This window comes from Lonchura striata, chromosome 8 (assembly GCF_050655825.1).
Source record: "Lonchura striata isolate lonStrDom1 chromosome 8, ASM5065582v1, whole genome shotgun sequence".
In the NCBI taxonomy this organism is placed as follows: Eukaryota; Metazoa; Chordata; class Aves; order Passeriformes; family Estrildidae; genus Lonchura; species Lonchura striata.
The window spans coordinates 16,978,043-16,990,396 of NC_140710.1; the positions used below are offsets into that span (position 1 = coordinate 16,978,043).

Genomic DNA, 12,354 nt, shown 5'->3' on the forward strand with positions numbered 1-12,354 from the left:
CCTGCGACCAACACTTGCTGGAGAAGGAAAGGATGCACTGCAATGCACAGACACTTGAGCAGAGATCACTACAATGAAAGCAAGACACTATTCCCAACTTAAAGGAATCCAAACACTGCCAACACGTGATGTCAAGTGTTACAAACAGAGAAGGCACAAAGCTTGAATTCAGCATGCTACCTACAACTTCAGTGACATATGCAAGAACTGTTTTAAATGGGTCTACAAATAAGAATTAAGAGACTATAACTAAGGCAAGTATAGGTTAGTTTAGAAAGCGACATTCATAAACTCAAGGTTAGTTTTTATTATGGTTTCTTGGATCAAACAAAAAATATTTTTTCTTATAAACTATGCACTTGACACTTAAAATTATATGCAAAATGTTACATTCTGTCCGTTTCGTAAGCATTAGAATTTCTTTTTCTATAATTAAGGAAACTTAAAAGTAAGAAAGGGTAAACAATCTTAAGTATGCATACCCCCAACTCAGCTTTCCCCCTTCTATATTGTGATATTAGAACCTTGAAATAGCAAAATAAGCATTTAAGCCAAGTTTTTTTCATGACAAAGGACTTGTCTTCCCATTTTTAGAACGCCTCTGTCTACTATCAGTCTTATCCAGAAAATAAACTGACAGTAACTGTTTAGGCATGTCACTTTCTCCATCCCTTCTTCTGACATAAATCTGGAAGGACTTTTGTCCTGCCTCTTCCTTTCAACTACTCCAACCACCTCCTGCTTACTTGCTCAACAGAAATTAAACAAGTCCACAGAAGACAAAGATACAAAGAGCAATTTGAAAAACCCCAACCAAACAAACCAACACTACCAGAACAAAATATCCAAGCCACCAGCTGTAGCTCAGGAAGCGCTTAAGCCTCAACCTGTGAGAGTGTAGGAAAAGATATGGGAAGGAAGTAGGGCTGTTCTGTTGAAGCTTTCTTCTCCAAACATCTGTTCCTCTTCAAAGTACTGTGGGGCTCGATGGACACTCAGTGACAATCACTACAGCTGCTGTCAGCCCACTTGATAAAATTCAGGCAATGCTGACTCATAATACTGAGTGCTTTCCTCCTGATCATACCCTTCTTTCACTGGCTGTCTCTATTTCCTCTCCTAATCCTTACTTGAGAAAGAACTCATATCTATGCACTTCAAAATAAGCCTTAAATCTTTATACGCATAAATACAGGCTGTGATCAAAGCTGACAACTCACACTGGGAAAGGGAAGAGACATAAACAGGCACATTTATAAAAACATTTTAATGCTATATACCAATAAAGCAAACAAGATCCAACTGCCATTTCCTTCAAACATGTGAAACAAAGTGAATTAAAAAAAAAATTGCTTTATTTTTTGCAAATATTTTTGGAGATAAGTAAAACATATTGAATATTATCTGTACTTCTCTGTATTAGTGTCTACTTTCTATGTCTTTTGTATGTGATCTTTGAAAAAAAAAAAGAGCTATCCTAGAGTGATGCAGAGTGCAATGTTTTGATGCAGGCAGTGTTAATGGCAGCTCACAATGGAAATTGAAAATCGTATAAGCCAACTTCTCCTTTGTCACAAAATTGCTTTATCAATGCTAACGATTAGCAGGTGTTACACGGAAGCACAGAAGCACGGCCATAACAGAATAACTTAACCTGGAATATATAAGTAGCCAGAACATTATTATCGACTTTTTACCCTCATTATATAACCAAGTTCAGGCTGATGCACCAGGAGTTCCCGTATTTGCAAATTATCTCGCCCTAGAACGACAGACCCGCGGGTTCCCGGCCCGGCATTACGCGATAAGCCGAGGAAGAACCACCCTCTGCAGACAGACCCGCCGGAGGCTCCCCGGGCCGCGGCGCCTCCCGCCACCGGTGCCTCAGGGCGCTTCCACCGCGCCCGCTGCCCACTCGTGTCCCGCCGGGCCGAGGGGCGGAGGGACGGCGACACGCCGGCCCCGCGGCCCCCGAGCCGGGCAGGGCCGCGCAGCCCGGCCTCCCCACACCCCGCCCGGCGGCGCCGTCCGCTCCGCCGCCCGCCGCGCCGGGAGGGCCCGGACGGGGGCGGCCGGCGCTGCCCCGGCACCGCTCGGCCCGGCCCCGCCGCCGGCGCCCGAGGGCGCGGGACGGCGCGGCCGCGATCGCCGCGCCCCGCCCGGGCCCGGCCGCCCTCCGCCCCCGCGGCGGGGCCGCGCGCCCGGCGCGCCTCACCTTGGGAGCGCTGCCCGCGGCGGGAAGCGGCGGCGCGTGCGGGCATCGGCGTCCGCGCCCCGCCGAGCCCCGCGCGCCGCTCCGCCGGCCCCGGCTCCCGGGCCACGTCCCTGCCCGCGCCGCGCGCAGGCGCACTGGGCGCGCAGCCGCCGCGAGGGGCAGCGCCGGCCCCGCGGGCCCGCCGGGAGGGGCGGCGGCGGCTCTGCCCCGCCGCGCTGCCTGCGGGCGGCCGCAGCCCGCGGGCCCGCCGGCGGGAACCCACCGGCGCTTGCTCCCGGGTGGTGCCGCGGCCGTCCCCGCGGGTCTCGGGGCTCCCGGTACCCTGCGCTGGGCGGCCGGCAGGCGAGCCGTCTCCGCAGCGCGCTCGTGTGCTGCCCTCGCGCGGGTCTCCCGCTGTGTCACCGGTGCCGCCTCCGCCGTGAGCCGAGCCCCCGCCCGGCCCCGGGTCGCGGCATCCCCGCCGCCCGCGCTCGCTCCCCACGGCGGCGGCACGAAGGCAGCGCGGCGCCGCACGAGGCGGAGCCCCCGCTCCGCGGAGAGCCGGGGCTGGGTGCGCTCAGAGCGTCTGCCCGGGCATCTCCGCAGCGCCGGGTCTGCGCCGGGAGCTGCGCACGGCAGCGCGCTCTCCGGCAGCGCCACCGCCTCGGGCTAGGCGGGCCCGTCCCTGCCGCGTTTGTCAGACGCGTTTCTGCCAGATGCCGATTAGGTTACACAAACAGCTGAGACACTGTTCTGCCCGCAGCGGCTCCCCATCTAATAATGAGCCCATTCGCCATTGTTCTTCTACAACGAGTAGAGACTCTAAATAAAACCATACGGAAATTTTCATTTGGAAAAAAATTCTAACAAAACGTCTAATAAATGTTTTTTATTTTAAAATATTTATGAATACCAGCATACATACACTCCTCTCCAACACTACTTTATAGCCAAGTATGCAAAGAATACATTCTTTAAAAAAAAAAGCATGCAGCAATAGCAGCGATAGGTTATCACCAGGCCTTCAGCTAAATTCTTTGTTCATTGAAATAAGGCTGTCACTCTTGCAAGCAGCAGCAAAAAAAAATCCAAACCAATTCCTACAAGTGACCACAAGGGTCAGTCCAGTCACATAAAACAGCCTTACTGCCTTCAGTCCTCTGCAGGGAGAGGGTTCCTGCTTGTAGGAGATGCTGCTCAAGCATCATTTTCACCAGTCCAAGAGACTTATAGGTACTAGACATTGCTCTAAAACCCCTGCTTGACACCCTGCTCTCCAGAACACACCTAAGTAAAAATACCACATATAAGAGAAATAGCACTAAAGGAAAAAAAGAGAAAGCTTATACTTTCCCCCATATCAATGTGTCATGAAAAAAAGGTACTTCATTAAGGTACTGAAAATACTAACTTTTACCTTAACGTGTTCAGAGTGTGTATGAATAGCAGTCACCCTTCCAACAAACATTGTCACTAAAAGCCAGAGGAAAAAAACCCAGAGGAGTCATTCACCTTGAATTTGTAAGAGATGCTGGGGGTGGGGCTAATAAACCCAGCTGGAGTCTCCATTTTGCAGGGTGGCAATGAGCAAGAAAGTATGTGGGTGTGGTAGGTTACCAGGCTGATTTTTACCGTGGTGAGGTATTTGAGGAGTAAAAAGTCTTTTTACATAGAAGAGCAAGAAATCGATTTTGGTTTTCCTTGCTTAACAAAAAGACTAACAAGTCTTGCTTACGATACATTGTCTGTGAGGTATTTGTCATGGAAGTAATTGCCCAGTATTAGCAGCAGAATTTTTGAAGACAATGGATTTATATGCCAGAGGGGAGAAAAAAAAGTGCTCTGATACTTTCTGTACAAATTGAAAAGCACATAGAATTCTGAGCTTTCTAAAATTAATTCTTAAATCACAAAATCACTTTTCACTTAGGTTCTTAGGAAAAGATCTCCAAGATCATTGATTCCAATCTTTGATCACCACCTTGCCAATTAAGCCAAGGCACTAAGTGCCACATCCAGCCATTTCTTTAACTCCTGGGATTGTGACTATGCCACCTCCCTGGGCAGCTACTTCCAAAGCCTAACCACCTTTTCAGTGAAAAAATTCTTTCTGATACTCAACCTGAACCTCCCTGGCACAGCTTGGGGCTACATTCTCTTGTCCCTAGTTGCCAGGGAGGAGAGGCTAATCTCCATCTTGCTACAACATCCTTTCAAACAGTTAAATTACTTCTGAAGCTGGCTGGTCCCTACCAAGAAGGGTCCATGCTGGTATTTGCCTGATGTAGTAACCCCCTTTTTTTTTTCTTTGTTATTTATATCAAACTAATATTTTTTAAATAATGGCTTATGTATAACTAGTAATGTGGATTGTTGATATTTTTTGAGTGAAATGAATGAGTATGACCAGACAAATGCATCAGGAATGAAGATTCACTATTGTCTGACAGTGTCAAGAAACCTGATGCCACTTGACCTATTTGATCCAATATATATATGTATATATATATACACATTGATCCAATGTGTGTATATATATATGTATGTGCAAGTCTATATTCTTGCTTTAATGCATCAAATATCAATAGGACCAAGCAGCTATAGTTTATTGTAAGAATAGTATTCAATTAATATTTTGGTTTGTTTGGTGTTATTAATTATTTGCTACTTGATAGGTTGTGAGAATTTTCCCTAGAAAATGACAGGAATTAAAATCCTATAACATACACATAATTGGTGACTTTTTAAAAGATCAAATCCATGGACTTCTTTCTGTTTAAGAACCTCTTCTCTGTGATATACTTCTGGCTAATAATTACCCAGTCATTTAACATAAAGAGACTTGAAAGTGATAATGCATTATGTGTAGACATGAGATGGTAGGATTATTATTTTTCCCTCAGCATTGTGTTTCTCTGATATTACAGAATCAATTAAGTTGGAAAAGACCTCTGAGATCATCAAGTCAGAGCTTTAACTGAACACCACCTTGTCAACTAAACCAGGCACTGAGTGCCATGTCCAGTCTTTAACCCCTCCAGGGACGGTGACTCCACCACCTCCCTGGGCAGCCCATTCCGATTCCAGTCACTCTTTCTGTGAAGAAAACCTTCCAATGTCCATCCTGAACCTCCCCTACTGCAGCGAGCGGTCCCGCAGGGAGCGGTCCCGCAGGAGCCGCCCGGCCCGCCCGCGGTGGGTCCGCCGGGCCGGCAGGGGGCAGCACGGCGCGCGGGCGGCCCCGCCCCGCCGCGCAGGGCAGGAGCTGCGGCTGCGCGGCGCGCGCGGCCTTTTCCCGTTTGCTGCGGAGCGCAGTCGTTGTGCGGAGCGGGCCCCGGCCTGAGGGACCGGACAGTGCCTGGCACGATGGTCGGTACCGGCATGGGGGGGCTCGGGGGCATCGCGTCCGTCGTTCCGCGCCCGCCGCGCCGCGCCGCCCGCGCGGATGGAGCCCGATTGTCGTGCGCTCGGGGCGGCCGCCCGGCGCCGGCGTGGCAATGGCTGCCGTTCTGCCGGGGCTGCGCCGCGGGCGGCTCGAGCGGGGCCGGGACCGGGGCCGGGGCCGAGCCGCGGGGCCGGGGCCGGGGCCGGGGCCGAGCCGCGGGGCTGGGGCCGGGGCCGAGCCGCGGGGCCGGGTGCCCTGCAGCAGCCGCGCCGGGCCCCGCGGGCGGGTGTCGGAGCGGCTGAGGGCGGGGGGCTGCGCGGGAAGCGGCTCCGTGGCAGAACGTGCCAGAGAAGTCACGACTGTGCGGGGGTGACAGGCAGTGAGCACGGCCATTGCTCCGGTTCGTGCGGACAGGCCTTCGGTTAAAAGCTACTTTCATAAAAGACGCGCTTTGGTTCTCTCTTGAAGCCTTAGTTCCTGTGGAGGGGTAAAATTTATAGGGTTTGATGTGCGGAGTGGTTTTTTTTTTTCTATTTAATTTTTACAGTGCTCTTTTCATCTAAACGTACAAGAAACTGTATAATTACTGCTTCTTCCATGGTTTTATTCATGGTACGTTTAGTTAGAATGGTGTTGGCTTACAGGGTTATATGTTAATAACACGTAGTTTATGTTTCTTATCTAAGGGGTTTGTGAAGGTTGTCAAGAATAAGGCGTACTTCAAGAGATACCAAGTGAAATTCAGGAGAAGGAGAGGTATTACTAAATTACCTGTAGCACATAATTAAATGCCCTTGGTGAATATTCCTACTTTGTGCACGCATTTTGCACAATGCAACTGTTGTTTTTCAGAGGGGAAAACTGACTATTATGCTCGCAAGCGTTTGGTTATTCAAGATAAAAACAAGTACAACACTCCTAAATACAGGATGATTGTGCGCGTTACCAACAGAGACATCATCTGCCAGGTAAGGCCTGCGGTGTTTGCTGCTTACCTGCCAGCCTGGGTGAGGTCAGCACAGAGAGGGAGGCTTGGAGCACCTGGGGTTTCTTAGGCCAGGCCTGCACAGTGTTTGTGTTGTAAAAGAGCTCCTTAGAGGAGGACAGGCTTCAGTGTTAACTTCAGTAATAAACCGTGTGCATTGTAGAAAAGCAGTTTCACAAGTGCTAGCACTTTTGTTGTGAGGTTATTTGTAGTGCACGATTGTACTGCTGTAATGATAATGGGCTAAGTAGAACATTTTTGGGAGAGGGAAGATGTGTCTCACTATTTTCAAAGGGCTTCAAAAAGAGGCCTTTTTTGCTTGGCTGAAGAAAACAAAGTTGGTAGCATGACCTGTCAATCTGCATTGACTTGTGTTGTATCGAAAGGTGCCTTCTCTTTTGAGAGTTCAGTTTCCATGTTGTGTGGCTCACGTGAAGCTCTGAGGCCTTATGGTGCCTTTCCTGTGAGATTGAAGGAGACTTGTAAACAAGAACAGTAGGCACCTATGCAGTTGTGTGTAGCATATGCAGTTCCTCATTGTGGCTCACTTGTTTAATTTTTAGAATGTTTTGACTAATTTTGAAGTTAAAAATTTCTGAATGCTTGTTTTATAATAAATATGTTGTTGAGCTCAAAAAGAAGCAGCTAAGTTTAACTTAGATTTTCATAGAGTAGTTATCTGATGAGAACAGTTCAGTCATTAATGAGGTTATTTTATCTTTGAAACTTAAAATGAAAATCAATGGTTGCAGGGGCTTACATCTGACTTATAGTCCCTTTCCAGGATATCAGAATCCTGAAAAATGGGACAGCATTTGGATGCAGAGAGGAGGAGTGAGAGTCAAAAGGAGAAGGTTCTATCTGTGAAAGGAACTTCTGATAGTCCTGCTGTCCCATAGGAGACCCTGGGATCATGATGGTCTTAGATCATGATTAATAAAATCATTCCATACGGTTACTAACAGTATTAACACAAAGTGTCACATGCTTCTTGTATTTTTTGAGATGTATCCTAAAGTGGGATTGAATTCATCTCCATTCATAATGATTCTTTGAAGGGTTGCTTTTGTAGGCTCTTTCTGACCTCTTTGTCTCTGTGGAAAGGTAGTTGCCAGTTGTTGCTGACAAACGTTTTAACTGGCCTAATACAGGTTTGAACTTTTGTGTCTTTACTTGAAGAGCTGATTACTCCTTTTGCAGAAACAAATAAAGCATGGTGGGGGGGGGAGGTGGCAGAGCAAACAACCACGCCCCCAACAAACCAAAGCCACACCACTCCTTGAGCTCACATGCAGAGGTTGGCGGGTTTTGCACACTCGGATCCAGCGTTTGTGCTGGCCTGAGTAGGTGGCAGAGGAAGAACACATGAGCCCTGACATTTGTGTGTTGCCAGATTGCCTATGCCAGGATCGAGGGGGACATGATCGTGTGCGCTGCCTACGCCCACGAGCTGCCCAAGTACGGCGTCAAGGTGGGCCTGACCAACTACGCTGCTGCCTACTGCACCGGCCTGCTCCTGGCGCGCAGGGTACGTACGGCACGGCCGGGGCTGCTGCGCTGGCTCCCTCGGGGAGCAGACACCGCTTCCTTCCCTGCTGTGTCAGCCCACCGAGTCATTGGGCTTCTCAAAAGCATAACTTCTGCTCTTTGCCATCATAGATTTGGCATGTCTTGTGACTGTCAAGTCGCAGTGGGAGGTATGACAGCATGCGGTCTCAGCTTCAGCAGCCCACTTTTATGTCTCAGCCCTTAAGTTTGGTGGAGGGAGGGAGCATAAAAATGTAAGAAATGCACCTTGTAGAGTTTAAAAACATGTGAACAGCAGCCATCCATTTCCACAGGGGTTCATTAATAAGTCTTAAGTTCATGGTGTACCTGTGGGAGCAGAAGGTTGGAACTTAACAGACACACAGTGGTAGTTATTAAAAAGCTTTGCTGTTAGTATTGGGTACATAATTTTGTAAAGAAAAATTTTAAAAGCTTGATTCTACTGCAAATTCACATTTTAAAGTAGTGGTAATTCTAAATTATTATCAATAAATGGAGGGAATTTCAAAAGTGTGTTTTCTTTCCCCACAGCTTCTGAATAAATTTGGCCTTGATAAGATCTATGAAGGCCAAGTTGAAGTCACTGGTGATGAATACAATGTGGAAAGTGTGGATGGCAAGCCTGGTGCTTTTACATGCTACCTGGATGCGGGTCTTGCCAGAACTACCACTGGAAACAAAGTCTTTGGTGCTCTGAAGGGTGCAGTGGACGGGGGGCTGTCTATCCCTCATAGGTAATGTGTATTGCAAAGAATTTCTTCAGGGTTAGCCTGAGATGCATCTGTATGTGACAGTCTACTTACACTAATCAATTTATGCTGAAATAATTTTATACTGATGTACAAATGGTAAGAGATGTTACGAAACATGTAGAAACTAAAGAATTACCTTGTTGCTTTTACCAAAAATCAAGTGAATGCCCTTATCAGATCTTCAGAGGGTATTTTCTTAATGCAAGTCTTCACTAAGTTGTGTGTAGGTATTAATTTCACTGTGAAAAACTACATACCAGGTACAAACCCACTGGTACTTGCTACAGTTGTCATTACAGCAGTATGTCTGAGCAGTCCACCTTCATTTAGAATGTCCACATGGATATTTGGACTGTTCCCTAACACTGGTATTACGCGTGAGTGCTGCTTTCTCCTAGCAGCGGTGGAGGAGAGAAACTATTGAGATCTTTTGTGTGTTTTCCTACCCTCTCCCATGCTGTCCTATCCTTGGCTAATTGTCCAGTTTCTTTGAGTTGGCTGCTACATGATGATACTTGCAGTGACTGAACACGCTGTAGTTGGTCCATGGCGTGTATATGACGTACTGCAGTGTTTCAAGACGGGACTGATGGCAGCTGAGATTAACTTAAAACTTCTCATTTTAGTTTTTATTAGAGGGTCCTATCCCTCCGGTAGGAGAATCTGATCTATGAGTCATTTCAGTGTGCATCTTAGCCTCTGAATTAGAGCCTTAATGTGACTGTACCTGCTGTTTGACAGCACCAAACGTTTCCCTGGCTACGACTCGGAGAGCAAAGAGTTCAATGCTGAGGTTCACCGCAAGCACATCATGGGCCAGAATGTGGCCGATTACATGCGGTACCTGATGGAGGAGGATGAAGATGCCTACAAGAAACAGTTCTCCCAGTACATAAAGAACAACGTAACACCTGATGGGGTAAGATTTATCCAGCTGGAGCTTGGGAATTTAAATAGAGATGCTGATAGGGACTTCTCTAATAATGCAAATAAGGCTGATACATAAAACTATGTGACTCATGTTGTATGTTACCCACGCAAAGAAAATATTTTTTTCCTTCATTAAGGGCTCTATAATGTAAGTGTAGAACTTCTGAAAGGGCGACCTTTTTTCCTGCTCTGAAACTTAATATTCTGCCTATAAATCCAGGCTTACTGGACCATTTTCTCCCATCCCCAACAAAAAAACTAGATTAGAAGTTTCTGTACAGACACTCTGTTCTTTCCTTATTCTGCCCCACGACCTTTCATTTCTGCAGCTGTAGTACTTGTAACTGTTGGTGGGCATGTGGTTGTGGGTCAAATCTCTGGGACTGTTTGTGTGACCCTAGAAGGGGGTTCTGCTATTCCAGGTGAATAGAGAGAGCCCAAGGTAGTATTTAATGAAAGTTTAGACTGTAATACACTTTATTTTAGTACTGCTTCACATTTTAGAGTTAATAAAATATTAGAAGATGGGTAAGAATACAGAGGTGGTTCTTCTGGTTTTTCCAAGTATTAAACTCCTTCCAGATAGCTTGTCCTGCTGCCTGTAATATTCTTGCTTGATTCTCCTAGTAAGTGATCTTGGAGCTTTAAAACATAGCTCCCTATATCCCCTTTTTACAGTAAACTATCTCTTCTTTCCTTGGGGTTTTGGGGTTTTTATAAATTTTACTAGTTGCTAGTTTTTTCTAATAAATTATAAATGGAAAGTAATGTAAATGCCAACTTCATCTGCTTTCTAAACAAATAGTAGTTATAGCTTGTATTCAAATGAAGTGAGTCTAGGATTTAGGTCACTATATAGACACTTGCTCTTTGTACATCGAAAAAGTTTCACAGCTGAGATCTAGTGGTCTGAATTAACCACCAGCAAAGCCAGAATTGCCTTTGGGATAGAGCAACATTGCATGCCTGGGGACAATGCAGGCACAAGAATTTCTTATAATTCTACAACTGGACCACTATGGTAAATTTAGTATTTTTCTTTTTTTTCTCAAGATGGAAGAAATGTATAAAAAAGCCCATGCTGCTATACGGGATAATCCAGTCCATGAAAAGAAACCCAAGAGAGACGTGAAGAAAAAGAGGTAAAATTCTCATTCTTTTTAACATCTCTGTGACTTCTCTGTTGGAGATACCTTAACTACAGTGAAACAAGTAATGCAGTTTTGCAGTTGCGTCATTAGTTATGTGTTCTGGACTAGATTAAGATACAAGCATTCTGTATAACTTCAGAGTTAAATTTAGCAGTAGGAATATATAATTCAAGAGCTCTTAAGTATTTAAAAAATCAAAGTGAAGAATGTTTGTGGCTTGAATAGCAGGAACAGTGTGTACCTTCAGGTCTCAGTGTTTTCAGGGGGAAAATTGCTTCTCTTCAGCTGAGAGCTTATTGACTATTTTGTCAGTACCAAACTGTTTTGATTTTTAAGGGTCTGTGAGAAAAGAAATCAAGACACAACTGTTGCACTGGGCTTGATAATGTCTATGCTTCAGTTACAGAGAATACAGAGTTTACCTCTGGAGAAATTAGAACTGTCCAGCCATGCTTTTTGCAGTGTATTAACTACAGCCTTAGATCATTATGAGGAAATGAAGCACGTTACAGAAGTGGGAATATATTCTCCACTGCATTCTTAATCACAATTGTGATGCAGTGCTACTTTTTTGCTTTGGATCTACTGCACACTGTGCTTCCATTACAGATGGAACTGTCCCAAGATGTCTCTTGCCCAGAAGAAAGACCGTGTTGCTCAGAAGAAGGCCAGCTTCCTCAGGGCCCAGGAGCGCAGGACGGAGAGCTAAGACAACTTCCACAGCTTTCTGTGAAGCTTTGGAAAAAGTGGCAATAAATTTATTGAGGAAGCAACTGTGTAAGACCAGCTTATTTGTATAGTTTATAAAAATAGAGAATATTTTAATCCTTTTTATTTTTTATTAGGTATTCTGTACCTGAATGAGTTTTATTCTCTCCTCTCCAAGTACTATGTGAATTGAGTTTTCACAGAGAAGAGAGGTGACAGACTTCAAAGACCAAGGCTACTGCATCAGAATTACTTCTATAAGAAGGAGGAAGTCAATTCAATTAATTTTTAGCATGGTTAGTATCAAGGACTAAGTATAAGACTTTACTGCTTCTAACTAGAGAAAGGTTTAATTTTTTTTTTAAGGCTGTACCTGTATTTTACAACTCTTTCAGCATACTTCATGTCGGGGGGTGGGGACTCTGGATGTAGCTTTGGAAAAAGCAAGAGTAGTCACAGTAGGTTCTAAAGCCTCTGCCCAAAGGTAACCTTAGGCTTTCAGGCACTTGTCACCTCCAAGCTTTGGCTGCTACTGAAACAGGTACTGTCTTGAACTGAGTACTTCACATTATTTACATGATAAGAGAATTCACTTTAAGTTGTATATAGGGGGTAGGTACAGAGGCCTTAAGGAAACATTAATGAGACTCCCTGGTAATTACACACCAGAGCCCCAGAGCCGTTCCCCTTGACTCTCCACA

At 45.9% G+C, this 12,354-nt stretch overlaps 2 protein-coding genes and 1 non-coding gene across 11 annotated transcripts in view; 2 read left to right on the forward strand and 1 right to left on the reverse strand.

The window, feature by feature from the left end:
- EVI5 (ecotropic viral integration site 5) overlaps positions 1–2,638 on the reverse strand; it is a 72,682-nt gene extending 70,044 nt beyond the window's left edge. For 3 of the 9 annotated variants that reach the window (XM_085586457.1, XM_085586461.1, XM_085586458.1), the window contains exon 1: positions 2,216–2,344. The gene's annotated coding sequence lies outside the window, so the exon portion shown is untranslated. Of the gene's footprint in view, positions 1–2,215; positions 2,345–2,477 lie in introns of those variants that run through there. The other 6 variants (XM_021526204.4, XM_085586459.1, XM_021526183.4 and 3 more) reach the window with 6 other exon arrangements.
- Positions 2,639–5,461: 2,823 nt separating this feature from the next.
- On the forward strand, positions 5,462–11,718 carry RPL5 (ribosomal protein L5). Its single transcript, XM_021526150.2, has 8 exons — positions 5,462–5,563; positions 6,266–6,335; positions 6,432–6,547; positions 7,958–8,092; positions 8,644–8,846; positions 9,606–9,783; positions 10,848–10,936; positions 11,555–11,718. The coding sequence occupies exons 1-8, from the start codon at positions 5,561–5,563 to the stop codon at positions 11,652–11,654; spliced, it is 894 nt and encodes a 297-aa protein (XP_021381825.1). The 5' UTR covers positions 5,462–5,560; the 3' UTR covers positions 11,655–11,718.
- On the forward strand, positions 9,365–9,461 carry LOC116183922 (small nucleolar RNA SNORD21). Its single transcript, XR_004148633.1, has one exon. It is a non-coding gene; the product is annotated as a small nucleolar RNA SNORD21 (small nucleolar RNA).
- Positions 11,719–12,354: the final 636 nt, after the last annotated feature.

What these genes read in the sequence shown, in the direction of transcription:
- RPL5 (XM_021526150.2), top strand. An exon ending in GCCTGCTCCTGGCGCGCAGG is followed by an intron (nt 8,093 to 8,643) that starts GTACGTACGGCA and finishes CTTTCCCCACAG; the next exon opens with CTTCTGAATAAATTTGGCCT. An exon ending in ACAACGTAACACCTGATGGG is followed by an intron (nt 9,784 to 10,847) that starts GTAAGATTTATC and finishes TTTTTTCTCAAG; the next exon opens with ATGGAAGAAATGTATAAAAA.